At 44.2% G+C, this 25,865-nt stretch overlaps 1 protein-coding gene and 2 long non-coding RNA genes across 24 annotated transcripts in view; 2 read left to right on the top strand and 1 right to left on the bottom strand.

Moving 5' to 3' along the window:
- Positions 1-25,865, bottom strand: part of KALRN (kalirin RhoGEF kinase) — a 647,217-nt gene that overhangs the window by 187,994 nt on the left and 433,358 nt on the right. For all 22 annotated transcript variants that reach the window (XM_073894515.1, XM_073894519.1, XM_073894546.1 and 19 more), the window contains exons 32-33: positions 25,605-25,747; positions 22,456-22,558 (exon numbers count right to left, since the gene is read on the bottom strand). In XM_073894515.1, the coding sequence (XP_073750616.1) occupies positions 22,456-22,558; positions 25,605-25,747 (246 nt within the window). The remainder of the gene's footprint in view (positions 1-22,455; positions 22,559-25,604; positions 25,748-25,865) is intronic.
- On the top strand, positions 170-7,421 carry LOC112827151 (uncharacterized). Its single transcript, XR_003209162.2, has 5 exons — positions 170-321; positions 2,042-2,088; positions 5,074-5,190; positions 6,172-6,278; positions 7,094-7,421. It is a non-coding gene; the product is annotated as an uncharacterized lncRNA (long non-coding RNA).
- Positions 20,682-23,991, top strand: LOC141373122 (uncharacterized). The gene is made up of 2 exons (XR_012378816.1): positions 20,682-20,813; positions 23,100-23,991. It is a non-coding gene; the product is annotated as an uncharacterized lncRNA (long non-coding RNA).

The raw sequence follows: 25,865 nt of genomic DNA, 5'->3' as shown, positions 1-25,865 counted from the left end.
TCTGAGGCATGTGGTTGGTCTCTGAGGCCGCAGGGCTGGCTGAGGGAGTGGATTACTGAGGGAGTGAGGGAGCCTGCCAGAGACCCGGCTTCCATATTCCAGTGTGGCCACGCCGACTCTACTTGGCCACCGGAACAATGGAATGTGTCCTTAACAATGGCCCCTCAAAGAAAGTCAACTTCTAGTGCTATTGGAGGACTGAAGTATTCTAAAGAGCAATGCCTCAACCAAGAGAAAAGTTCAAGATAAGTTAAGGAGTATGACCCCATATTTGACTGTGGCTCAGCTCCTCATATCTGCCATATAGAAATGAGAAAAAAGGTACAGGTCTGTGATTCAGCAGTCTTACAAGCTCCCTTAGCAAGAATTCCAGCCATGCAAAAACTGTTCATTAAGGGAGAGAAAACACTTCAGCATCAAGTTAAAATGGTAGTTACCCTGACCTGTGAGGAAGATTAGGGATACTTAGGATTCATGGAAGGTACTGCTGACCACTGAGCTCACCTTGGCCATGGCAAAAGGGCCTTAGGAATTTTATATTGCATTACATTAATGGGGAGGTGGGGTGGTGGGGTGGTGGAGGGGTGGTGTCCACTGTCCTGCTTAGCTCACACCATAAATCACTGTCATTACCAGTTTAGTTTATAGATGTGCTCTAAGATTTGTAGAATTTACTGCAGTGGTCGAATTTAACAGTTTTATAAATGCCGAATTTGACATTTTGTTCTTTACACAGTTCTTAATATTCTGAAGGGGGAGACAGTTTTAAAAAATATTTTTATTGTCGTTTATTAAAATAGCTAAAGGTCTTCATCATTTTTATTATCAGTATTATTAACAACTAATATTTGTTGAGTCTTTAGCATGCGCCAAGCCAAAGGCTGAGTGTCCGGCATGCATCGTTTCTCGTAATTTGCACCACAACGTTATGGGGTGGGTAATACCATTACCTCCATTTTGCAGACTGGAGCCCTGAGAGGCCCCGCCCAGGATCAAACAACCGGCAAGTGAAGGGAGTGAGATTTGCACTGTGGTCGGTTTGATTCTGAGGCTATCCTTAACCACTGTGCTATGTTGCCTCTTGTAAAGGAGAATCCACCTCCTAAGTGATATTTGTACATTTGTATGTTTGTGGATTTCAAAGGTCTGAGAAAGCATCTCACATATTTTGAGGATCCATCTTATCCTCAAGGACCTAAGTAGAAGTGGTTTGGGTCACTTCGTTCTACATACTCATTAGGTTGTGCAGAAAAATGTTTATCCCCCTTTAAATCTAAGTTGTGATTGTCTCTGTGCACCTGCAAATCTGTCTGATGGTTTGATATATGAGACACGTAGGCAAACTGAATGCTTTCCTCTAAAACCCTGAGAAAATATAGACACATTAATATAGGAAGCCATTATTTTATATAGCCCAGTTGGTAACATGAAAGAGTAGTGAACGCCAATGCATAGCTCTTAACTTTAAAAATGATAGCTGTTCATAATCTCATTGAGATGATTTTCTAAAAATCTGGCCTAAAGAAAGGATTAGTGGGAAAAGTTTAAGTGGAAGTGGAAGTGTGTGTGTGTGTGTGTGTGTGTGTGTGTGTGTGTGTGTATGAGAGAGAGAGAGAGAGAGAGAGAGAGAGAAAGGCCATCACTTTTTTTTTGAGATGTGAATGATTTCTATTATTTAGAAAATAACTCCCAGTGTGGAATTCATATATGTTCCATGTCCAGTCACTATATACCTTTGGCATTTTGATTCAGTAGGCCAGGGTAGGGCCTAAAGTTAGCTTTTAGAAATACTTCCCTCATAACTCTGCAGGTTGCCTGGTTTGGAATCCTTAGCACAGAGACCTTCCCTATGTCCCAATCACTCCATCGCTGGAAAACCCGAGTTTTGCAGTGTTTCAACTGCGTTTTCACATCTGTCAGCACACACTGTCCAAAAGTACTTGTCTTGGGCATTTTCCATGAGGGCCGAGAATCAGTGAGACCTTCTTCGTAGGACGGTGGCTTTTATTAACCAGACCTCCCCTGTATTCTTTTATTTTAGGTGGGGAGGGGCCTGTGCTGAGATTTCCTTTGCCTCCCCCTATTCAGGTACAGATCCCTTTATATAAATACTTTATATAATAGAATGTAGGCTCCATTCTAATACTAGACACCCAGAATGCAACTTTCTGAGCAATAGAGAGATGTTCTGCAGACCCTGGGAGCACAAGAGACAACACTGGACATCCAGTGGTATAAAAATAGCCACAAATGGGGAACATATTTATATGTTATAGATGTGTACTCTTTCTCGATCCATAAAGAATTTGAGGCAACTATTTTCCATTATATTTTTAAATGCATCTTCAGTTGAATATATGTTCTGGCTGTTTTTGATGGAGTGGGAAACCAGTGAGGCAGGAGTGTGCCCAAATTACCACTCCCATGGTTAAGACCTAATTAACAGCTTCCTCTATGCTCCTGATTCGTGCCTTGTTCTGCTAGGCACACAAGTCAGTGAGCAACTGACCCATGGCATCCATGGAACATGGAATGCTCTTGGTATTTTAATTCAGGTGTGTTTCATTCAGATGATGGGGAGGGGGCAGTAATGATAGGACTTAGACCATTTGGCTATAATGTTACTTTGTGTGTTTTGGCCTGAATTATCCAATTGTTTTCTTTAGTGAGCGTGTCCAGGGGAAGGCAGTGTGCATAGTGGACATCAGAGAGCCCTGGGTTCAAATCTTGGTTCTGCCGCTTTCTGGTTGTGTGACCTTGGGCAAGTTATTGAACCTCTCTGAGTGCCATTTTCCTCATCTGCAAAATGAGGATAATGGTACTTACCTTGAAGAACTGTTGTGAGGACAGAATGAAGGAGTATATACACAAGCTGCCAGGCTCCTATAAGGAGTTCAGCAAGAGAGGCGGTTGTTATTGTCAGCTGTTCATGCTCTGGATGGCTTCCTTGCAGGCAGCCTTTGTGCTTTCCTTGGTCTGCCCAATTACAGCAGGGCTTTCTAAGAGAAGGAGTAGGCCTTTCCTATTAGATGGGGCGGCAGGAGGCGCGGGGTATTACCCTTGATGGGGACTTTAAGTGCTCTGTTTGTTTCCATGATACACAGGGAACTCTGCAAATTATATTAACTGGTTTAAAAGAGCTTTTCTCCACCCCAAATGTCAGACTAGAGCCTGGACTGGAGATTTTCCCTGATGTAGCCATCAGAATTAAACACGGAGATATAGAGTAGTAAAAATACTGAATCATGTACACAGGAAAGACGTAAGCACCGTGAAGTGTGTCTTTAGTTTAGTTCTTTTTTAAGGACTGATCTGGTGACCTTTGTATGTGTTCTTTCTGGCTTTCTACTCTGCCTGAAGGGTCTCCTTTTGGCTTTTAGATGTCTGCTTGTTGCTCATGCTGACCCCAGGCTTCCTCATCCCGAATGCTCTCAGGAGCTTACTGAGGAAGACTAGGCAGTCTAGCAGCTTAGTGATGAGCAGGAAGGCCTGGCAGGTGGTGTGGAGTGCGCTCCCTCCCAAGTGACAGGCCAGGCACTTCCCACCTCTGGAGGACCACCCCAGCTACAGCAGGAAAGAGTCCATCTTCCTGTTTTTCCTCTTTCTGTTTCTCCCTCTGCTCAGGGAATCCTCTGAGAGAACCATGGAACTAGGCAGTGTGGGAGAAACAACCTTGAAAATATTGGTTTCATGTAATTTCTTTGTTTTGTTTCAAATTCAGAAAGGTTAAAAATTGCCTCTTTACCAAGAATTCTTATCAGAAAACATTCCCTCTGCCCTCAGACTGTGGGAGCTGAAGGGAGAGAGGGAGGTGAGGGGCCGGGGGAGAGCTGGGTCTTGACCTAATGATGAACCTCCTATTCGAAACCTTGCTGCCCACGCAGGGTAACCCATTTCCTTCACGGAGGCTCCCTGTGTCGTCCTCACCTGGGTCCCAGCATCCCCATGCTGAGTCACTCTGGAAACCTCCCCCTCTGGAATCACAGGGGCTTAAAACCAAACTTGAAATATGTCTGCTTTCTGTCTCTCCCTCTGCATATCTCTCCATGGAATCTCTTCATGAACTCACTTTCAGCTTTTCCTCACCCTTTCCATACCTTCGCTAAATAGCTACATTTGGGGGAAAACCCTGATGGAACTCCTCATCTCCTTGTCACCCCCAACCGGACACACCATGAATTTTCCTTCTCTTTCCTTTCACTGTCCAAGGCTCCTGACCTCTACAACCAAACACAGTTTTCAGTTCCTCAGCTCACAACCTTGGCCCATCCTACACATCGGTCCAAATTTACTCTCTGGTCACTTTCCCTCCTCTTGAGATACTGAGAAGTCAATCCCCCTGTTTCCTACGAGGTACCTGCTTTTGCCCCCTTGTCCTTGGTTCATGCTGAGGGTGGACCTCAGCAACCATCTAATAATTGTGTTCCTTCCTGTCTTTTAAAAATGACATCAGTGAGGGTTTTCTTTGTTAATAGAAGTGATTTTCTTGTCAGAGAGAATTTGGAAAAAGCCACCATCCAGAAATAACCACTATTTACATTTTGGTGTATTTCCTTCATATATATATATATATATATATATATATATATATATATATATATATACATATATGTACACACACATACATATATGTACATACGTGTACATAAGCACGGATACCCAAACATATATACACATACACATTCCTTTTTTATGTTTAAAACAGAAAAATTCATCTTTCCTATTTAGAAGGAAAAGGAAGCCTCCCAAGCAGGTGGGAAGAAAAGGAATTGTACACTGTAGGTAGGCCCTTCACCTGGCCGGCCACAGCCAGGAGCTTCTGGAACCCATGACTTAATAATAGTTTTAATGTCATGGGCCTGATGGCCTGACGGCCAGGGGATATGTCCAAGAGATCCCTGCCTCCCAAACCACGTAGATGAGTACTTCTCAGAGAGTGTACGGCAGACACATTCAGAGACACACAACCCATAAATATACAAAAACGGAAGTTATACACATAAAACATATTATTCGAACAAGTCTTTTCTGAGCATGCCTGTGAATGTCTAACTGTATGTCAATGCACTGCAGATGACAGAAGCTATCACATGTGGGCCTTGTCTTCACGGATCCCGGGACTCAGTTGCTGAGATAAAAGCTAACCCACAGGAAACACCAGCGAACTGGAAGAAGATGCTATCTCACAAGGTGCTGAGAGAAGGGATTCCAGAAATCATTCTAATAACAAAGAAAGCTTGTTTCAACAACACTCTTCCTGAGGTCAGAAACATATCTGTCAGTACAGAGAAATAATTTGGGAGACATGGTGATGTCTGTGATAGGCTGGTAGACAAAGGCAATTCTTACTTAAAAGATCATCATATTTGATGAAGATAATCACACAGACAATGTACCAGAGAACATCAGAGGAAAGGTTTGCAGACAGCAAGGGAGCCAGAAGAGGGGCAGGACCAGGGGGAAGGGGCCTGTGTACCAGGAGCCTGTAGGTCCTAGAGAATGCTACTGTGATTTGGGAGCCATGCTTCTGCTCTTGAAGCTCCCAGGAATAAAAACTTTACAAGTCCCATGAAAATCCAGAGCCAGAATGAAGAATATGCAATCACTGTGATGATGATCCACTGCAACACGACTGCAGGAAAAGGCTCAAGAATGAAGGAGAGCCAAGGTGGCTGAGTGGATGGGGGTTAAGAAAAGATTATCTGGGAGATGGTAGGTGAGGAGTCCAGTTTCAGGTCTGCTGAGGAGCGCCAGGCGAGTCATCCGAGTGCAGTAATGTCACAGACAGCTGGAGACAGGGGGCTGCATCCCAGCATGAGGGATAAGGGCCAGAAACAGAGATTTCTCAACTCATTGTTAAGAGTGCGATGTTATGCTCCACAATGTGGCAGATGCCAAGTAAAACACACAACGTATGCCCTGAATGTTAAAGAATGATATTTGACTTGCTTGTATGTGTGTGGGCAGGGGAGGGGGCACAACTAGTGGCTGAGAGGTGTGGTGGGAGAAGTGGTGAGCATTTGCATGAAGGAGGCATGAGTCCAGCTGGCAGTGAAGGGCGGGCCAGATGTGATTCAACAAGTCAGTAAGCATCACAGGAGATGGGCATAAGCAGGAGCAAAGCATGCTGTGACTGGGGGCATTTAATTATCATTATTTACTACGTGCTAGATGCTGTAGTAGACAGGAGAGCAATGAGCATCATGAAGATAAAGATACGATCGTCAAGGAACTCACAATGTAACATGGGAGAAAGATACGCAGGCAACCATTTATTGGTAAGTGGAATTACGTTGAAACATATAAACGGCCAGTATTCACCCATTTTTTAGACACACAAAAATGGCAGTTTCATCTGATTCAATCGAAAGTAGGTGCGTTATAGTATGTAGAACAGATAAAGGTCTCTAAAGGATCAGGTGTCAGAGGGAAAACTAAACATTTTGGAGTTGGGCCTGTACTTTATCCCTAGTGAATGTGCTACTGACAGCTTTTAACTGACAAGTGAGACATTGAAAGGAAAGCTTTGAGAGGATGAATCTGGTGTCAGGAGAGAAGATAAGACGCAGGAGCAAAATCCTAGAAAGCAGGGAGGACATTTAGGAGGTTACTGAAAGAATTTCAGCACAGGGTAACCAAGAACTGACAGGGTGGTGTAACAGATTTTGAGGGACTCATTCTCAGGACTTGGCGACAGACTGGCTATAAGAGAATTCTGCCCCAAGTAGGGAAGTCAACCGGGTTACTAGTTTGAGAGAAGAAGGGAATCTCTTTTTGAGATTGAGAATGAGGAAAAGTCAGACATCCAACTGGAAACACTGAGGCAACCAGCTGTAAAAACTGTGCCCAGCACCAACCCTGCTCATTATGTGGCCACTTGGTCTTGAATTTGCTTGTTGGTTTTCTGGTTCCTCAGTAGAACTTAGCCTTCATACAGGCGGGCACTGGCCTGTTTTGTTTCACTGCTGCCTCTCCATCCTGGCACAGAGCCTGGCACATGGGGGTGGTGAGTGAATAAACTCATATGAAAACTGCCATGAGGAGTCAAGTCACTTCAGAGCTATAATCTTGGCATCTTTGTCATGGACATCAGAACTGAAGCAACAAAAACTATGGCTGGAGGTGGGGAGGATGTAGAGAAAGAAGAATCAGGAATAGAAGTTCAAGTGCAGCCCTCACTGGAGCATGAGGTAGCAACATGTGTTGGATGGCAGACGGACGGGAGCTCGTCGACAACATGCAGGAAAAGAGGTGTTGGAGTGATATACTCAAGTGGGGACAGAAGATGAGATTCAGAGGGTTGTGGATGGGTTAACATTAGACTCTTTCTGAGTCTTGAGAAAAGATGAGAGAATTTGATGACCGTGGTACATCTAGGTGAAGATAAAAGTAACCATCAGGCAAAAAATTAAAAAAACCCCAAACCCTCAGTGTTTCTTGGATGTCAATCAGTAAAGTCTAACTTCCTTTGAATGGTGTGCAGGATCTGCCGTAATCTGACCCAAGCAAATCTTCTGGTCTTATTTTTCACAGCTCACCTCACAAACCCACAATTTCAACCAGGCACATTTACTCTGCACGACCCAAACTCCTCCTATTTTTGCCTTTCTCCCTTACTGGCTCTTACCGTTTCATCCATATAGAATGACCTGCCTCTGCCCTCCCACCCCAGCGCTGTCTGGATAAATTCTACCCACTTTGTAGAGTCTAATGGTGAAACTTCTCCGATCCTCCCAAACTAGGATTTTGATTTTCTTAATTACATTTGGTCCCAGTTTCTCGATCTCTCTCTTACCCACACTGCCAAACATGTTACCAAGTGTTTATTTGTTCTGCAGTTATTCCTTTCACAAATATTTACCAAGCACCTTCTATGAGTCAGTACTTTGCTAGATTCGGTGATGCAGTGGGGACATAAAACAGACATACCACTGTCCTCAGTCTGGCGGGGGAGGCAATCATATAACCACACAAATGCTTAGGGTCATGGTGACAGGAACGGAGAAATAACAGTACAGAGTGTCGTGAGAGATGTGACTTGGGGAAGGGACTTCGGCAGTGGGTCAGGACAGACTAAAATCAGAAAGAAGAGAGGGTCAAAGGGGTGGACTTAGGCATGGGAGGAGAGAGAAGCTTCCAGGTAGAGAAAACACAGGCCACGGGCTGGGAAGAACCCTGGCACATTCAAGGAAGGCCAGGCAGGCTGCAAGGCAGGACACAGGAAGAAAAATGGCCCCCATGAGGCCAGAGAAGTGGGCTGAGGCCCAGATCATGCAGTCGCATCAGTCATGTTGAAAATTTTGATCTTTATCCTAAAAACAAGGGACGCTAGTGAAGGACTGGAGCCGCAAAGTGATGTGGACAGCTTGCATTTTAAAAAAGATCACGCTGGCTGCAGAATGGAGAAGAGAGTGGGGGGAGGTAAGAGTGAATGTCTGGGGGCCAGTTAGGAGGCTTGGCTCATAGGCCATGTGTGAGAGGACAGTGGCTTGCACTAGAGTGGATTATACAGATGTTCAGTAAATGCCAGGGTAGTCATCGGTCTTTTAGGAGTCAGTCACTAGGACTGAGAAAAGTTGAGTTTCATCTTTACAGGTCATTCCATTAAGGTAAACCCCAGTCAACATAACAACCTCAGTTCTTGAGAACCCCTTGGGAAATGTGCGTGTCAGGATCATCAAATTTTCTGGATAACTAAAGGTAAACACCAACACTTTATCTCCCCGGTTTAACCATTTTTATAAATACCTTTTAATCTCTGACTTCTTAAGCAGAATACATCGAACATGATTTCCCTTTCTGTTAACAGTTACAAATACCAACATGAGTAATAATTATGGTGTAGTGCAGGATGCAAGGGAGTCCTCAGACAGGCCCAGTCATGATGCTCTCTTGGTACCCTCACTAAATAGAACAAACTGTTAAGAGTTTTAATTCATCCATCAGCTTTTGCTCTCAGGGCTTTTCTGCTTCCTCTCTTGCTGACAGTAGCTCAGCCTTTGTGGCTACTAGTGGGTCTAGACAGAAGTAACTGTCTCCCCTTCTATTTTCTTATGGGCTAAGTAACTAGATGGCCATGAAGGTAAGAATTACATATAAAATCAGGATTCAAGAGGCTTTCCTGTGAGCACAGATGTTTAGTTTTGCTATGTGAAGACTTCCTCCCTATGTCTCAGATCTATTTGTTGGACAACTGAGTTCCAAATCCAAGATATTTATCACCTTTTTCCTAACACATTGCATTGCTTTAGCTGTATAACCTGTTATATGATGTATGACAATAGACAAACACATTTCAAAAAGTCAAGTAGTTCTTCTTCTTTCATTACAACAGAGGAGGAAAGTTTAGGGATTGACAGAAATCTGCATTATATATAAAGTTTCCATGTTGCTATATTATTCTGAGGAGATATAAATGGTGAATTATATTTTAGAATACTAAATGTAGGAAATGTCTCATACATGACATCATATGAACCTCTAACTTACAAATATATTGATTTCAAAATGTCAAATTTATGTTTATCAAGACAGAATAAAGAGAGTAAAAAGACGAGCCACGAAGTGAGAACAGATATTTACAACATGTATAACCAATAAAGGACTAATATCTAGAATATTAGTATCTAGAATATGAAGAACTCTTAAAAATGCATACAAGAAACCCCTAGATCACTCACTAGATACATGGGCAAAAGGCTTGAATGGGGCATCACAAAAGAAAGTCCAAAGGCCCAATAAGGACATGACAAAATGTTCAACCTCATTAGTGATTTGGGAAATACAAATTAAAACCATCAGCAGATACTACCACATCCCCACTAGACCTGCAAAAATTTTGAAGTCTGACAGTATCAAGTATAGACGAGGATGCAGAGCAACAGAAAATCTCACATATACTGGGAGGAGTGGAAATTTGGTACCAGCATATCAAAAAATAGTTTACACCAACTAGTAAAGTTGAAGATATAGATAAAGATATACCCTATTACTCGGCAATTCTTTTTTCGTTCATCTAGAAATTCCACTCCTTGCTTTACACCCTAGAGAAACTCAAGCACATGCACACAAGGATACATATACAAAAATATTTACAGCAGTATTGCTCCCATAGCCCCAAACATCCCATGTAGAGAATGGATACTCTGTGGTATAGTCATACAATGGAATACTATACAACAATGAAAATTAATGACCTATACACATCAGCACGGATGAATTCCATAAAAATATGTGTTGAGCAGGACACACACACACACACACACACACACACACACACACACACACACACAGAGTATAATTCTAGTCATATAAAGTTAAAGAACAGCCACACTGAAACTACACTGCTTGGAGACACATTCAAAAGGGGTAAAAACATAAAGGAAAGTAAGGTCAGTATTATTACAAATGCTAAGAGAATGATTGCCTCTAGGGGAGAAGAACAGGGTTGTGATCAGGGAGGGGCACACAGGGGGCTTTTGGAAAGCCATGACCTGCATGGTTATTTCCTGTATATTCGCTTTATAACTGTCCACTCAATTGTTTAGGAGTTTGTATGCATTTTCAGCATACATATTTCACTTTTTAAAAAAAAAATCTAAAAAGTTTGAGGTATACCAGATGTTTCTAATTAGGAATGTACTCTCTCCATAGAAACAAAAGTATAATTAACATTAATCAGACAAGCCCACAAGTCACATTTGGGTAATAGTATAGATTAAATACTATTTAAAGTATTTAAGTACATTTCAATAAAAATAAGTACACTTCAATAAAAATAAGAGAAAATAATATAGTGGCAATATTATCAGTTAAACAAAACATACCAGAGCAATAATGAATAAGGCTAATTTTTAGAGTATCTGATATCAGATTGGAAAAGATAAAAATATCGATGCTACACTATGTTGCAAGACTGTGGGGAAACTGGCACTCTTACACACAACTGGAGGGAGTGCAGACTGGGGCAACACCCACACAGGGTGATGTGACATCGTCTATCAAAATTTAAAAGGGGCAGTTGTACTTCTAGGAAGTTACTCTGTTAAAATATGATTCACAAGTGTGAGAAACTATATCTGTACAAAGCTATTAATTACAGCCTTGTTTGTAATGGGAAAAGATTGGAAACATCCCATATACCCATTGATAGAGAATGAGTTAAATAAATTATGGTAATGGAATGCCATGTAGCCATCAAAAGGAATGAAGCAGCACTACATGACCTACTGTATGATTACCCACATTTGTTACACGGAAAAAGTGTAAAACAGTACTTACTGTATGCTGTTACTTGTTTAAACATTTTTAAGAAGAATAAATAAATATGAGCCTTCATGTTTTTAAAGAATCTCTCAGGAAGAATACCTACATTTTGAAACACATGCATATATTACTACTTTGAAAGTTCATTTCATTTTAAGAATCTTGAACGCATATGCTTAAGGAAAAACAGGTTTAATTAAATAATTATGAGGAAGTATAAGAAGATTTTGGTAGTCTAATGATTTTTCTGAACAGTTCCCATCAGAGCGAAGAGTCCATTTAAAAAAAAAATGTCAAATTCTACATCAAAACAAAATAATTCTTTTGATACATATGTATCAGTAGGACTTCTCCTTTGCATATTGTCCATGATTAGAATAACTATTTTGGGATCAAAACTGATACAAAGGAGGAGAAGCAGAAAGGAAGATGAACTTTAAGGCCAAGCTCAAATCTCACTTTTGGTGTAGAGGCCATCAAATTTGCCAGGCTGAATTTGTTGCACAAAGTGGGTATGCTTCTTTTACAAAACCTAGCAGACAGTGTGGTCAGTATGTCTCTCATCTGACACTTTCTCTTTGTAACTTCTCGGGTTCCCAGCAAAGCAGCTAGCATAAAGGAAGTGCTAAGTACAACTGTCCCCTTTCACAAATACATGAAATGCGTCCACAGCAGCATATAAGACACTTGGGATATGCAAGGACAGAGGTTGTTCTTATATACTCTGAATCTCCAAGGTATCTTGCCATCGGTGGACACTCAATAAAATTCCACTGAGTAAAAGAATGAAATCATTTGAAATAATTTTCAAATATATTTGAAATAATTTTCTGTTTTACCTCTAATTGCATTCCTCTCTGCTCACAGATCTTTTTCACTTGGTCATGTGATAGTGTTTGTGCCAACTAGTTTGCTCTTTAAATAACAAAACCAACCTAGTAGTTTGGACTTCATATTCCCCTGTTAGAAGCACTGTCTTGAGTTTAAATGTTAGAGAACATATCCTAGAAATCTTTCTCTTTGGGGATTTTCCAAAAATTTTTTCATGAATGCAATAAATGTTCTTAATACCCCATGGAAAAAGGCATAAAAATTGTGACTGCTCTTGTTTTGGGGGGTTGTGGGTGCAGTGGGGGTGGGGAGGAGAGCTGGACTCTGCATTACAGATTTCAGATTCTGCAATTCGAAGCACCTCCCTTAAACAAACCATTCCCCCTCTACTCCTCATCCCTTCACATCTTTTCTTAAAAATTAGAATATTTTTTTTTAAAAACAACTTCCTTCTGATATTCCTGTTTTATGAGATAGATGAAATTTAAAAGCATTTGGGGGTTATGTTGAATACTTCCTGCTCTTTTGTCTTTGTCTAGAATGTCTGTCCACCTGCCATGAACATAAACCTTCTCTAATCAGGAGTGTGCTGACTGCAACCAGAGCCAAAATATAGTGTGTGTGTGTGTGTGTGTGTGTGTGTGTGTGTGTGTGTGAGAGAGAGAGAGAGAGAGAGAGAGAGAGAGAGAGAGAGAGAGAGAGAAGGAGAGAAATCTGGCATTCTAATTTGAAATTGTTATGAATCAGGGAATTAAAAATTGCAGGACTACCTTCAAGTGTTCCCAAATGATCTTTTTAAAAGAAATGCTGAGTTCTTTTTAGATAAAAGCTGCAACAGTATCAGTCACAGAGACAAAAGTCAGTTCCAGTGAATTCCAAATGCCTTAAAATGGAGCATATTTAGGCTCATATCAGCAGGAAAGCAAGGTGTTTAGTTTTGGTCACTGCCATGACCTGTGTGTCTAGAACAGTGCCTGCTGTATAGGCGAGCTCAATAAATGGCTGATGAATTTGTGAGATAAAAAGGTGGCATCCATCAAAATTCCAAGGAAAAGAAAAGACAATGCCTTTTTCATCTCCTCCGGTGCTCACTAAATCATGTCTTCCATGTGTATGTAAGTCCGTGACAGCAAATAGTAAATGCAACTTTTTAAACCCCATTCCTGTAGCTGAAAGAGGAGCTAGCAGGAGACAGGAGACAGACATAGTAAAAGCTAGAGGCTTCTTTCCCTTTGAGGACATCATCAAGCTCTGAGAGAAGAAAAGCCCTTGCCATTGGTACAGGCTAAGAGTGGTGTTCAGGGAGCACTCACTAAGCATTCCACGGCCAACATCAGCAGAGGCCACGCAAGATTAGAGGAACAGCTCTCCTGAGCTTGGAGTCAGTGTATACATCTCCCTGCAATTACCAATTTCAAACGGAGCCAAGTAGAGCATTAAGAAAAGTACAGGAGATGAACATTCTGAACAGGGAAGACTCATCTTGCTGTCCTTAAATCTGGGAAGGCTGAACCCTGCCCCCTGGCTCTGATACATGGCATGGCCAGGGCCACGTCTGCGTGGCCCATGGCAGGGAAGAATGGAAAGAGAGACTGGTAGGGCTGGCTGAGGGTCTGCTGAAGCTAGAGAAAGGACACCTCTTACAGGTCTCCTGTGCATAGTCCTGCATCTTCTTCTAGCAGTTTTCTCTCAACAGGAAGAGCTATCAGGGCAGAATCAGGCTGCTGCCCCTCAGAAGGCATCTCCTACTTACTGGCCCAGGGACAGGCATGGAGCCCAAGTCCCGTCCTCACTGTGGCTCCTTATAGAGGGCCACCATAGAGGACGTTCACACTGGCTTCTCTTGACAAGGCCCTGTTTTCTAGCATAAGGATCACATCACCTCACTCCAATGCCACAAATTCTGAGACCCACATGCGCCTGTTCTCTATCTACTACATTACACTGGTCATGGCAGATGGGTGGGCAGTAGCCATCAGCCGTGAGGATGTGACACTAAGCTGCTAGGCGGGTAAACCCAAAGCAAGCATTTCCAATCTAAGCTCAAGATCAAGAAACAGGGTAATATTTACCCACTTGCTATCCAACAGACCTTTCCCAAGAATCCCATGCTGTGGGCACAGAGAACCTATGTCATGTTTTCATGGCTCCAGGTAGCTCCAGCTTAAAGCACAACCACCACTTTGAAGCCCCTTTCCTCTGCTCCATCCATTCTAGTCTCACTGCTGTGGCTCCAAATATTCATTTCCAGCAACATTTCTGCTTGAATTTTCTAAGAGAGTTAATTTCCGTGCCAGCCAGGATGGCTTACCACCAGACACCATACTCCTGGTGTCACTTCTAGTTGCCCACGAGCTCAACTTGCTAAGAGCAGTATTTCTCATAGCCTGTTTCCCCTACCATTAGCTTTATTTATTTTCTTAAAGATTTTATTTATTTATTTGAGAGAGAGAGCAGAGCAAGAGAGAGAGCACAAGAGTCGGGGAGGAGGGGCAGAAAGAGAGGGAGAAGCAGGATCCCCACTTGAGCAGGGAGCCCAACGTGGGGCTTGATCCCAGGACCCTGGGATCACAACCTGAGCTGAAGGCAGACGCTTAAACAACTGAGCCACCCAGGCACCCCTACCATTAGCTTTAATAAGGCATTCACAGTCATTTTGTTCTACGCTAAAAGAACCTTTTAACTGACACAGGAGAAGGAAAAGGTAAGTGGTATGCTGAGAGGTCTGTGCAGAATACGCCAGTAAAATCCTTGCTCTGAGAGCCGCCACTTCTCTCTCTGCCCTTGGCCCCCCAACCTGTGCCGTCTCCCCACTCATGCCCCTCCTCCCGAGCAGTATGTGTCCGGCGAGAGGCATACTCACTTGGGTCTTGTTTGCCTTGAACTGTCGCCAGCTAATCCACTTTAACATCTTGGCTTGCTCTCAAATTTGCTTTTTCCTTCCACCGAGATTTTTAAAAAACAGAGTTCATATTTATGCTGGGCTGCGGCAGGACTCACTGCTCCCAGGCAGCTTGGAGGCAGGGATCAGCCTTGTCACAACTCAGTGCTCGCTGCCAAGCTCTCAGAGGCCAACCAAGAAGTTGCCTTGAGAGGCCTGAAGACTCTGTCTAGGGTAGAATCCCTCTCCCACCAAGGCCACTCTATGAGTCACAAGTTCTTGGTATCAAAGAGTCTGACAGGCATTCATACTTGGGAAGTTATCTTTCCCTGCTCTGCCCCATGCCAGCCCTGGAGGTGCTTGACTGGGCTCTGGAACCACCCTGTAATTTCCTTGGGTCATCACAGATTGGCACGGGCCAGGGCAGGGGGGTGCAGAGGCTGTGGGAGAAGGGGTAACAGTAGTGTTTCGTTTTGCTTTCAAGGTTCTAAAAGTTAAACGATCAGGGATGCTACAAAAGTACTATGTTTTTAACCCAATTTAACAGGCAGGAGATTAAGCTGAGGTTCAGTCCCAGGTCTGCCATTAACTAACCGGCTTTGTGACTCTGAGCAAGTCACTTTGTTTCTTTTAAACGTGTCCATGAAGGCAGAGGGATAGATGACCTGTATAGTTCCTTTCTTCCCTTAGCTTCTGTTTCCAAGGTCCAAACTCACCCCTACTCAGATCTGGCCTGTGGCCACCCCTGCAGCTACCACACATAGATCTAATCTACCAGCAAATCACCATTTGCAGTTTCCCGATTTCTGTGACCAATCCCTGGACCCTGCGCCTCTAGAACTGAGGAGATGCCTTGCGGCTGCCATGCTCCAAGCATCCTGAGAGCACTTCTGGGCCTCTTTGCAATTGGCCCGTGTGCAGCACGTGACTCGTGGGCTACTGTTGCTTATGAAACACATTTGCTTTTCCAGATGATCGGCACTTTAAAAAGAGGGTCTCTCAAGGGAGGTTTTAAAGCTATGGAGTAAAAATCAAAATATTAGGTAAAATAATGCCATCGTGATTTTGCCCTGTGAACCCAGGTTGAGTTTTCCAGAAAAGTGGATTTCACAGCCGTTGGTCATAGGCAATAGCTGGAAGCCAGTCATTCATTTGAGGAACTTTTCATTTAGAGGAAAACCTGCAACCTCAACTCCTCGCACTTTATCAGTTTGTTCCAAAAAGCCAGCACGTTGGTACTGTGCTGAACGCCGCTCAGAAGAGGATGGAGCAGTGTTTCTGGGGGGAAGCAGGAAAATCCCCTGCTGGACTTTGCCCACCAATGCCTGTCTTCCCCCCTGCTCAGATCCCCCCCTCTGTCCACCACAGGAACTGAACTAGGAACAAAAGCTGTTTTCAGACCTAGTCCTGGGCTTGGGTTATTCAGAACACTCGGGGGAAAGCCACGATTTGCACTTAAAATTTGAAAGTGGAGATGGCATTTTTCCCACTTTGGAGTGACGAGTGAGTCCTTGAAAAGAATCAGGATGCCTCTACCTAGGATTCATATGGCAATTCTGACCCACTGCACTGTTGAGGTGGGGTGTGACTGAGTCTCAGGACCGCTTTGCTGATAAAGTCAAGTTTAGATTTCTGATACATCCTCTCCAAACCCTGGTAACTGGAAGTACCATTATGTACTCTTCTCATTTGTTCAGGGGTTAGAAAGTGTTTTGTTACTAGATAGGAAGTAACATGAATCTCTCCCTATAAAGAACTATTTTAGGGCTCTCAGCCCCACTGAGACAAAGGGGAGAGTAGCAGAAGTGCTGAGGGATCTTCCCATCACATTTTCTGTTGCTTTTCGTAGAATGCATTTAATGGGCTGGATCTCCAGCAGGTGGTTCATCTGCTCCGGCACCACAGCTAAATCTAACGAGCTGTCACAACTGCATTTTGGACACTCAGCCTTGGGTGGGCCATCTTGATGGTTTTTAAGAATTTGTCGAGCAAAGAATATTATTACCTTGTGTGAACTAATAGGATGTTTATTAGTCCTGACACTGCTGAGTCTCCACATTTCCAGATGTCTGGTTATCTCTTCAGTGCCAAACCCAGTGATCTGTGGGTCCTTAACACTCTAGGAAGCATGTTGTCCATTTTCTCGCATGGGAGTGCCCGGCAGTAACCCAGACGGGGACCCATCACATGTCTCCTCTGCTCCAGACACTCTTTCATGCAGAATCATTGCATCACAGCAGGGGCTGAGCCCTCACCAATGCACCAGTGGTAGGGGCTGGGCCCTCACCAATGTACCTTCAAGTGCTGAACCTTCTCTGACTACAGCCCTTACACCTAGTGGCTTGCTAAGTGCTCTCAAGATGTAGGCGTCAGGATTACCAAATTCTGATAAACCAGATGAGGCTCTAGGGAAATCTATTCTTAGAAGGCTCCTGCAGTCAGGCTGTGCCACACTTGTTACAGGTATCATCTGTAGGCATCCTTTGACTTTCCCCTTAGTTGGGCCCTCACTGTCTCTAAGCTGACCCTTCCTTACCAATCAGTGAAACAAAATTTTGGCTATGACCCACTGATTTGACTGTATGGCTGAAAAACAATATATTAAGTTAGATCCTGAAATCTCCAGGCTTCTTCATACATTTCCCTATCCCCCTTTGGCACATTGCCATTATTAGCCCACCTTGTATCTTAGATCACATTAGCTTGTTACTGAAATTCTTCATTTAAAACAGTCAGCCCTGGGATGTTCCAGCAGCATTTATTTTGCCTTTACAATTTTTACAGAGAATAGCATCTGCAACTCAATTTCACTTTGACTTCCCTGTCTCCAGCCTGGACATGTCTAGAAATAGACATGTTTTGATGGAGAGATACTCTCCTAGTATCTCCTAGTAGATATTACTAGGATGGATTTGTAATATTCAATTCAATAAGCATTTATTGAGCGTCCCAGCATGCCTACCCTAAACAGTAAATAGATAGATGCACAGGGACCAGCACAGTGCAGGTGGCCACTTCTGTACCATTAGCTGGAAATTACTCGGCAGACATCCATCACGTTAAACAAGATACTTCTTCACTGCCACCTCATTACTCAGGCTCACTTCACCGGAATTCTATAACTCTGTATTTCTTTGAAGTATGGTTACAAAGTCCCACCGCTTCGTAATGCACATACAGGCAAAACACTCTCTACAGTGCCCAGAAGAGCAGGAGCATATTTTTGGACAAGAAGAGAAAAGGGCTCAGAGCGCAATCAAACAAAGCAAGCACACCCATCTGCCTTTACAGCAATAAGACTTTTGCACGGGACAGGTACAGTTAGAACTTAACTATGCAGAACCATTGAGGGTTAAACCAAAGCAATTTGGGAGAAAGTGATTAATGCTATTTCCTGAAGCACCCTTGCTGGTTTTGTCAGCATTTAATGAAGAACTAACAATATTAGACTGATTCCTCATCATAGGAGGATTTACAATGCAAGGAAGCAACCCCAGATCCTCCGCTGTAGAGAAAAGGGGCCGGGCATTGGTCTTCTGCCCTCAATCCTGTCTTTTTAGCAAGAATTTGGATGAAGCCACAGAAGGTATGTTTATCTGATAATGCTGGGAGATGCGGCTGACATGCTGGACAAAAAAATAACTTATATTCAAAATATGCTAGAATGCTGGGATGGAACTAAACAGGAGAAAATCTAATAGATACAAAGTATCCCAACACTCAGCTTATTAAATGAGCTGTGCAACCAGGGCAGCCAGTGCAAGCAGGCATGGAAAGTTTATGAGCCAACACTGAATACCACTACTAGACACATGTACCAGGGAGGAAACTAGGCAGAGTAGCCCTGGAACAAGAAGCTGAATGTGTATTAGTTAGATCACATCTGTAGGATCATGTACCATTCTGGAAGCCCCACTTCATTTCGATCATTCCACACTGAAGGAAATCCAGAGGAAGGCAGCCAGGATATGGTAGGGCATGAAAATACATTAATACAAGAAACAGCTGGAGAAACTGAGGACTTCTAGACAGAAGATTAGGAGAGAAGACAACCATCTTCAAATATCTCAAGCCCAGGGGTTGCCACCAGCCCAAGATGGTACAACTTGAGGATTAAAATGAATACCTAACAGTAATGGATTATAATCCATTAACTAGTAAAATAACCCATGAGCCAATGCTAACAGTAAATATCTAAGCCTTAGATCCTAAGGGCTAGCAAATGGAAAGAGGAGTAGATTTGCTCTGTTTATAGACAGGTAAGTTGAAGCTACCTCCCTTTAGGTGTAGTATGGAAAAGAATCTGCTGTCAGTTAGCTAATGAAGGAAGAGGGCAGAACTCTACTCAAGAAGTAGATCCTCACAGTTTGTGAAATAATTGTGTACTCTTATTCAGAGCATCTAAACTTTTGTTTTCCCTCCAATAGTCGTGGGAAATTAACCCTTACTGAATGTCTAACAGGTGCCAAGTAAATGTGCTTGTCTTACAGATAGGGAAATTAAGGCGCAATAACTCACACAACAGGACACAGAGGGTAACCACCAGAGCTGGGATTTGAACCTGGGTGTGTCCAAACTCCTTCCACCCCACCACAGCACACAAAATACACAAAAGGTGATTGGAGAGGTACCTGAGGGCCCCGAAGCTGTGGTTCTTTAATGGTTACATTTTCCTCATCTACCCAGCATAGCACTGCCACTGTTCTATTCTTCTAGATTAGAAGACAAAGACTGGGGTCTTTTCTAGAAACCCATTGTTAAGATGACCCTGATCCCTGTGGAGGGACTCTGCCCTATTCCCTCCCCACAGCTGCCCCTCTTTGCCCTTCTCTTGAATGTGGTTCGGTTTCCTGAATCAGTCCATTTTTGTTATCTTGCTCTTCTTCAGAGTCTGTTCACCCGACCACCTGGAAAGCAACAGAGACCAGTCTCCTGGCTTTCTGGTACAGTTAGGGGAAAATTTAACACTGTTGATACATCTCTGAACTCAAAGATACCACTTACTGGTTTGTCTGACGAAGGGGAGTGTAGGTGAAGGAGGGCACATGGCTGTCCTGTTATCACTGTTCTGTGTCAGAAGAGTAAGAACATTCTAAATTATAGTATGTGGTCACAGATAGGCCCTCTGTTTTATTCTGAAAGTGTGACTACTTCTAGGTGATTCTTCAGGGTTCCTGTATAAAACACAGAATCTCCCATCATCCCCAGACCCACTGCCCATGTTTCCCAGGGCCTGAGAAGGGAGTTGGGGGTTCGTGTTCCCAACAAGCCAGGTTCTCCAGCTGACAATTGCTTTCTGCTTGGAGGTAAGGAAACTTCGAGGCTTCTTGAGCATATTTAAAAATACAATGTTTGTATATCTGGCTGCTTTCCGACCTGCTGTTTTAGCTGCCTCCTGATACTGGAATTTCCTGAGATCAGGGACTGTGTTCCCTCTGTTCATTCATCCCACAAGCCTTTCCTGAGCATCTGTGTGTGCTGCAGGCCAGGGACAGCAGTGAAGCAGACAGACAACCTTGCCCTCATCAAGGCTTAACGGCCTGACTAGAGAGACACACATCGAACGAGAATTATACAAATAAGGATTCACATTCAACAAATAACCCACATCTCTCTACAGTATCCAGCACAGAGCTAGGGCATGTGGTGGGTGCTTTTTCAAGAATATGTGACTAATGTTTTTGTGGAATGTGCAGAAAGACTGACCAGCTGAGTTCATCTTAGCATTGGGAGTACAACGCCTTGACCTTTGGAGTGAAAGAAAAAACATGACAGTGAAGCAGAATGATCTGGGTGCTAGTTCCTGCGTTTCCACGAACTACCAGAATTTTCCTGGGTGAGTTACTCAATCTTTCTAGGCCTCAGTTTCCTTATTTATAGAATAATATGTAAGTAACCAGGATTCTTCATGAATTGTGACATGCCTGCCATCGGAAGTGTTCTAATCTCACTTACCTTGCCAGAAGACAAGGAATGGCTGGAGCCGAAGACAAGACAAATGGCTCTGGCACAGGGGTCTGTGTCTAAGTCAGGGCTGTGGGAAGATGCAGTAGCAGCTGGAAGGGATGGATCCCCTGGACCTTGAAACTAAGAGCCTCTCTCAGAACATGGGAAATGCTGCATTTTGCTTCCCACCCACTGACTGTTTAAAAAGAAACACTCATTCATAGGATATTCTAGGTTACATTTCTAAACAACAGATCAGAGGAGAAAGGAAAGTACAGGAATAGTTTTCTTTGTATGTTTTTACAAGTGGAAAAAAACAATTTTCCGTCTACTCTGATAGTCAAAAATGGCCTAGAAACTTGAAGGCAGGATGTCAGACAGAATTACCTTGAATGTTCTTGAATACTAGTCTAGAGCATGACTTAGCACCATGATCTTGGAAGGTCTGGGGGGGCACAGTCTTTTTTTTTTTTTTATCCCAGTAAGAAAAAAAATTAGGAAAAATCCTAATGAATTCAGATCATCTTCAAAAAAAACTCCATAACATAGAAAACAAAAATGAAGCAAGGACACAGTCTGTTGCCTGAGGCTGAAGAACTAGACCAACACACTAGGTCTTGATAGACTAGGGCCAAATCATCTTTGGAATTCCATCCCTTCATTCATAAAATCGCTAACATGCAGCAAAAGATCATCTCATACTCATTGACCCTGAGGTAAGCAAATGAGAGTAGAGCTGGAGACAAAAATCTTCCCATTCCTGCCAAATTTAGACAGCTGAATTCTTCCCCTGGCTTGAACAAATACACTGGGTCTTCGCTACTCCTTTCTTGTACTCTCCTTCAGAACTCCTACCTTCTGCTTACTTGCTCCAAAATATAATAGACCAAGTGACCAGGCTTTCTCGGAAAGACTACTACATCCCTCCAAGCTGCTTCCCACACCACTTCTTGGTCCTCTGCCCCTCAGGAACTAAGCCCCGATACTCTGGCCAGAGGAGGGTATCCTCTCCACTGGAGCCCCTTCAGAGAAGAGGTCCCTACCAACCAGCATCTCTGTGGCCATTTGCCAAATCATTGGTCTTGGTCTAACTTTAGATGAGCCTATTCAATCATTATAAATATAAGCCAGTCACAGCCACTAAGGTCTCAGGAAACTATCCCAGCCTCAGCCCCTGAGGTCCAGCTAGCCAGGAGGCAGAGCCACCCAAGCAGCCCAGGCGGGCTATCTCCGGAGGACAGGAGACCCAGACCTTCTCACCCTTCACCCTTGCCACGTCCTCGTCACTTCTGCTAAACTCCCATGACAGGAGGGGTCTGGCTGGTCACCTGGTCTTCTATCCACTCAGACGACATCTCCACACAGTGACATACCTACTCCAGCCCTGTTCTTTCCACTTCGGCTGGCACAAAGAGACAACTGACTCCTGAGGTTGGGCTCCATAGTGGGAGAAATTCCTCTGGGGTAATTCTCCAGGGGTGGTGAAGCCAACAAGAAGTCTTAGGGGAAGGAAGGTTGGGACACTGTCCTACCTTGTCACTGTCCACTGTATTCTGAGAGGTCCTGGAGGCGATGGAGATGGTATCTGGCTGGCTGCTCCCATCTCCCTGGCTGTCAACATCCTCCACTCCATCCCTGCAGGCAGAAGAGAAAAAAAAAAACAGGGGTGGGGGTGGGGGGAACCACTGTGGGTTTAGAGCACACAAGGATTTCCAGCTGGTCTGGCAGAGCAGAGCCTCAGCACTTTCTAGCAGGGATTTGTCTAAAATTATTCCACTAAAGAGAGCAGCCCTATGTGATTTTCAAAGATGTCACCTCTTGTACTTAAAAAGCACACAATCCCTATGCTGATAACTGAGCACGAAATGGCCCCTCCACAACTCCTCTGGCCCACGGTGCAGAGGAGGTGATGATTTATTTACTTTTTTACTGGGAATGGGTCTACAATAGGCAGTTAGAAGAGGTCCACCCTACTTAGAACTTAGGCTTCTACCCAGCTGACTGGGTGATCCCCGACAACCCCAGAGTTCAAGGTATTCAAATAGTTTTTCTGCATGCTGAGGGAGGATGGGGGTTAGTTTATAGCTGGCCTATAAAGAAAACAGAACTGAGAAGATTTTTTTTTTTGACTTGTATTTCTTCTGTTCAAGAAAATAACGTGAGATATTTCCTCCAGGTGAGATTATCTTTGGGAAGTTGCTGATGTCGGATGCTCACCTCCTGGGTATGGAAGAAGAGAGCATTTCCTTCATTTTGGTGGGTCTTGTGGATCTCGTGCCTGTTTATGATGACTTCGTATCAACACAGAAGGCCAAGGCACCATCTCAAAGACCCCAGATTGCACAGCAGCTTTCTGAGTCATGTGTGCTCTTGAGCATCTGGTGAAGTAATCTCCTGAGGGTGCTCCTGACATCTGGAGCCCTTCCTGGGTCGCTAGACCATATAGCTGTCCCACTCACATGTCCCTTCAATTCTCCAGGGTGAGAATTAGGTCTCAATCCTGCACTGAACCCACAGCCAGGGCCAAGGGGGATTAGATGCCTGGGAACTGGTGAAGGCTGAATGGTCCGTGTCAGGAAAAACTGAAGGAGATGTGGGCCAGGACTCGGACAAATGAGCACCAAGAGTGTCAGCTCTTCCCATGGAGGCTTATGAAAGTCTCACCCCTGATGCTGCTTCTGGAGAGGTAATGGCATTGGGAACTTGCTGCCCGAGGATGACACCATGTGGGCAAAATGCCCCATGTACAAAGTCGCCTCACAGAGTCTCAACAATTACAGTCTGGTGTATGTGGACATGTGTGTGCAGGTGGGCATGCATGTGATACACAGGTATGTACACAGTATCTCCTAGTCTTACAAAGGGTCTTCTCCTACCTAGAATGCTTCTAGGTCAACTGCCTTCTTACCACCACTTGCCGGGGTGGGAAATGCCAACTTATTTTAATAATATAAGCCACACATTCGTAGGAAGGAAGATCTGCTGTAAAACGAAATTATGTGATGCATTTTAAGACCAAGAATAAAGGACTTTTAATGTACTGAGCCACCTGGGTGCTCAAGAATAAAGGACTTTTAGATCATCTGCTGTTTTAGATACCTGGGCCGCTGCTCCCCACCATTTGCCTACAGTTGAGGGTTGGCAGTACTTTGTGCTTCCCACCCTTCTGGCCCATTGCGGGCCCTTCTGGCGCACTGCAGATAAAGCCAGGTCTGGGGGATGTGGGGAGCCCATCCAGGAGTGGGGGTGGTGCTCTCCAAGCCAATTCACTCCTCCGTAAACTCTGTCCCTGCCTCCTGGGAGCCGAGCTAATGAAATGACAGACAGCCTGACTGTTCCCTGCAGACTCTGCCCAGGGTTTTCACTCTCTTATTTCAGGACAATGACTGAAAAACGGTGGGAGGCATTTCCAAGAAAGGTCCATCTCATGTTCTACGGATGTCCAGACCCTACTACTGAGAGAAAAAGGGGCTCTATCACAGAGACACTTGAGCCAACCACACCTGAATATCCATTCTTTCCTGCATGCTGCTGGACATTGAGTTCTTAGAACATTTCCACTCTATCTTCTTTATTAGAGTAGGGGATTCCTGCAGCAGGGCAGGTCCCCGGTGCTAAACTAAGTCTGCCCCTTCCCTGGATTCTGGACATGGGTAACTGAAATCAAAATAACCCCTCCTCCAATACAGCTCTAATTTTTCCTTCCAGCACTGAGAGGTGACCTTATTCTGGCCACGCAGGTCTTGGGGCTTCTGGCCCATGGAGGTATCTCTCCCTACCTTGGTCACACTCTTCTGGCTATCACCTCCCTTTGTACTAATGCTGCTACTCTGCAGGTCCTCAGGTCCACGTATCCTGGTTGGCACCAGAAGGTCAACTAGATCTTTGGGATTTACTCCATTCACGAATAATGGAGGAAGGCGAGCCTATTACCACCAGCGACCACCACCCCCAGAACTTTGTTTTTTTCCCAAGGTTAACACGATGTTTTTTATATGCTCTCGTTTGAAGTGCCCGCTAAGAGAGTCATTGTAGGTGACTGTCACCTGGAGATTTGAGAAACAGGAAGCTTTCCATCGGTGTAGGGCAACTGGGATTCGGAAGGGCCCAAAGAGGTGAAGATACAAAAAATCAGTCCCCTTCTGCCCAGTCACCTTGCTTATCTCAGATAACTGAAGGTGAGGACTTGGGGGTTACAGAAGAGCTGCAGTGATAACCCCACCACCCCATCCCCCTGCCATTACCATATACAAAACTCCTTTACTGTCTCCTCAGTCCACTAATGGCCTAGCCTTCCCTGTGCTCATCTAAAGTCCCCTCTCAGTGAATTTTTACAGCATTCACTGTCCCCATGGGTGGCACTGGTTCTTCTAGTCTAACTGTTCCACGTGTGAGATACAACTGTTAGATGGTTCTAGAGGGCAGGGGCTCATCGTGCACTTCCCTTTCTCAGAGCATCTAGCAGTGTCTGTGAAATAAGAGGTGCTCGATGCAGCCCTGCTGAATGTAACTGGCAGGAACTGGTGAGATGTTCAGAGAGGAGATTCCTCATCTTAGACAGGGCTTCATGGAGAGGGGTGCCAACTGCGGAGCACACCGCCCCCGTGGGAGCAGAGGGCGGCCCCACTCCCGCTCCTGGAGCACATGAGGCAGTGCGTTGGGGGGGAGAGATGCTGGTTACCTCTTACTATTGTTCCTCTGTTTGGCTGGTGTTTTGGGGAGCTGAATTGGCTCCTTTAAAGCTCCTTTCAGGTGAATGATCCTTTCTTGAATCACCTCTCGAATGTTCTTGATCCACTCTTGCTTGGTTTCTATGTTGGAGGCCTGGGGTGCCACAGAGAGAAAGAGTAAACACCCCATCCCCCTTTGCCCTGCCCAACAGTTCTCAGCCCTCCTCCTGCAGGCTTAACCCATTATTTTCAAGGACACCAAACGTTTGAGG

The sequence above is a fragment of the Callorhinus ursinus genome, unplaced genomic scaffold (genome assembly GCF_003265705.2).
Source record: "Callorhinus ursinus isolate GAN/ISIS: 27379988/994484 unplaced genomic scaffold, GSC_fseal_2.0 scaffold1, whole genome shotgun sequence".
NCBI classification, from domain to species: domain Eukaryota; kingdom Metazoa; phylum Chordata; class Mammalia; order Carnivora; family Otariidae; genus Callorhinus; species Callorhinus ursinus.
Note: the sequence above shows the minus strand (reverse complement) of the source record. Positions and strands in the feature narration are given on the sequence as shown.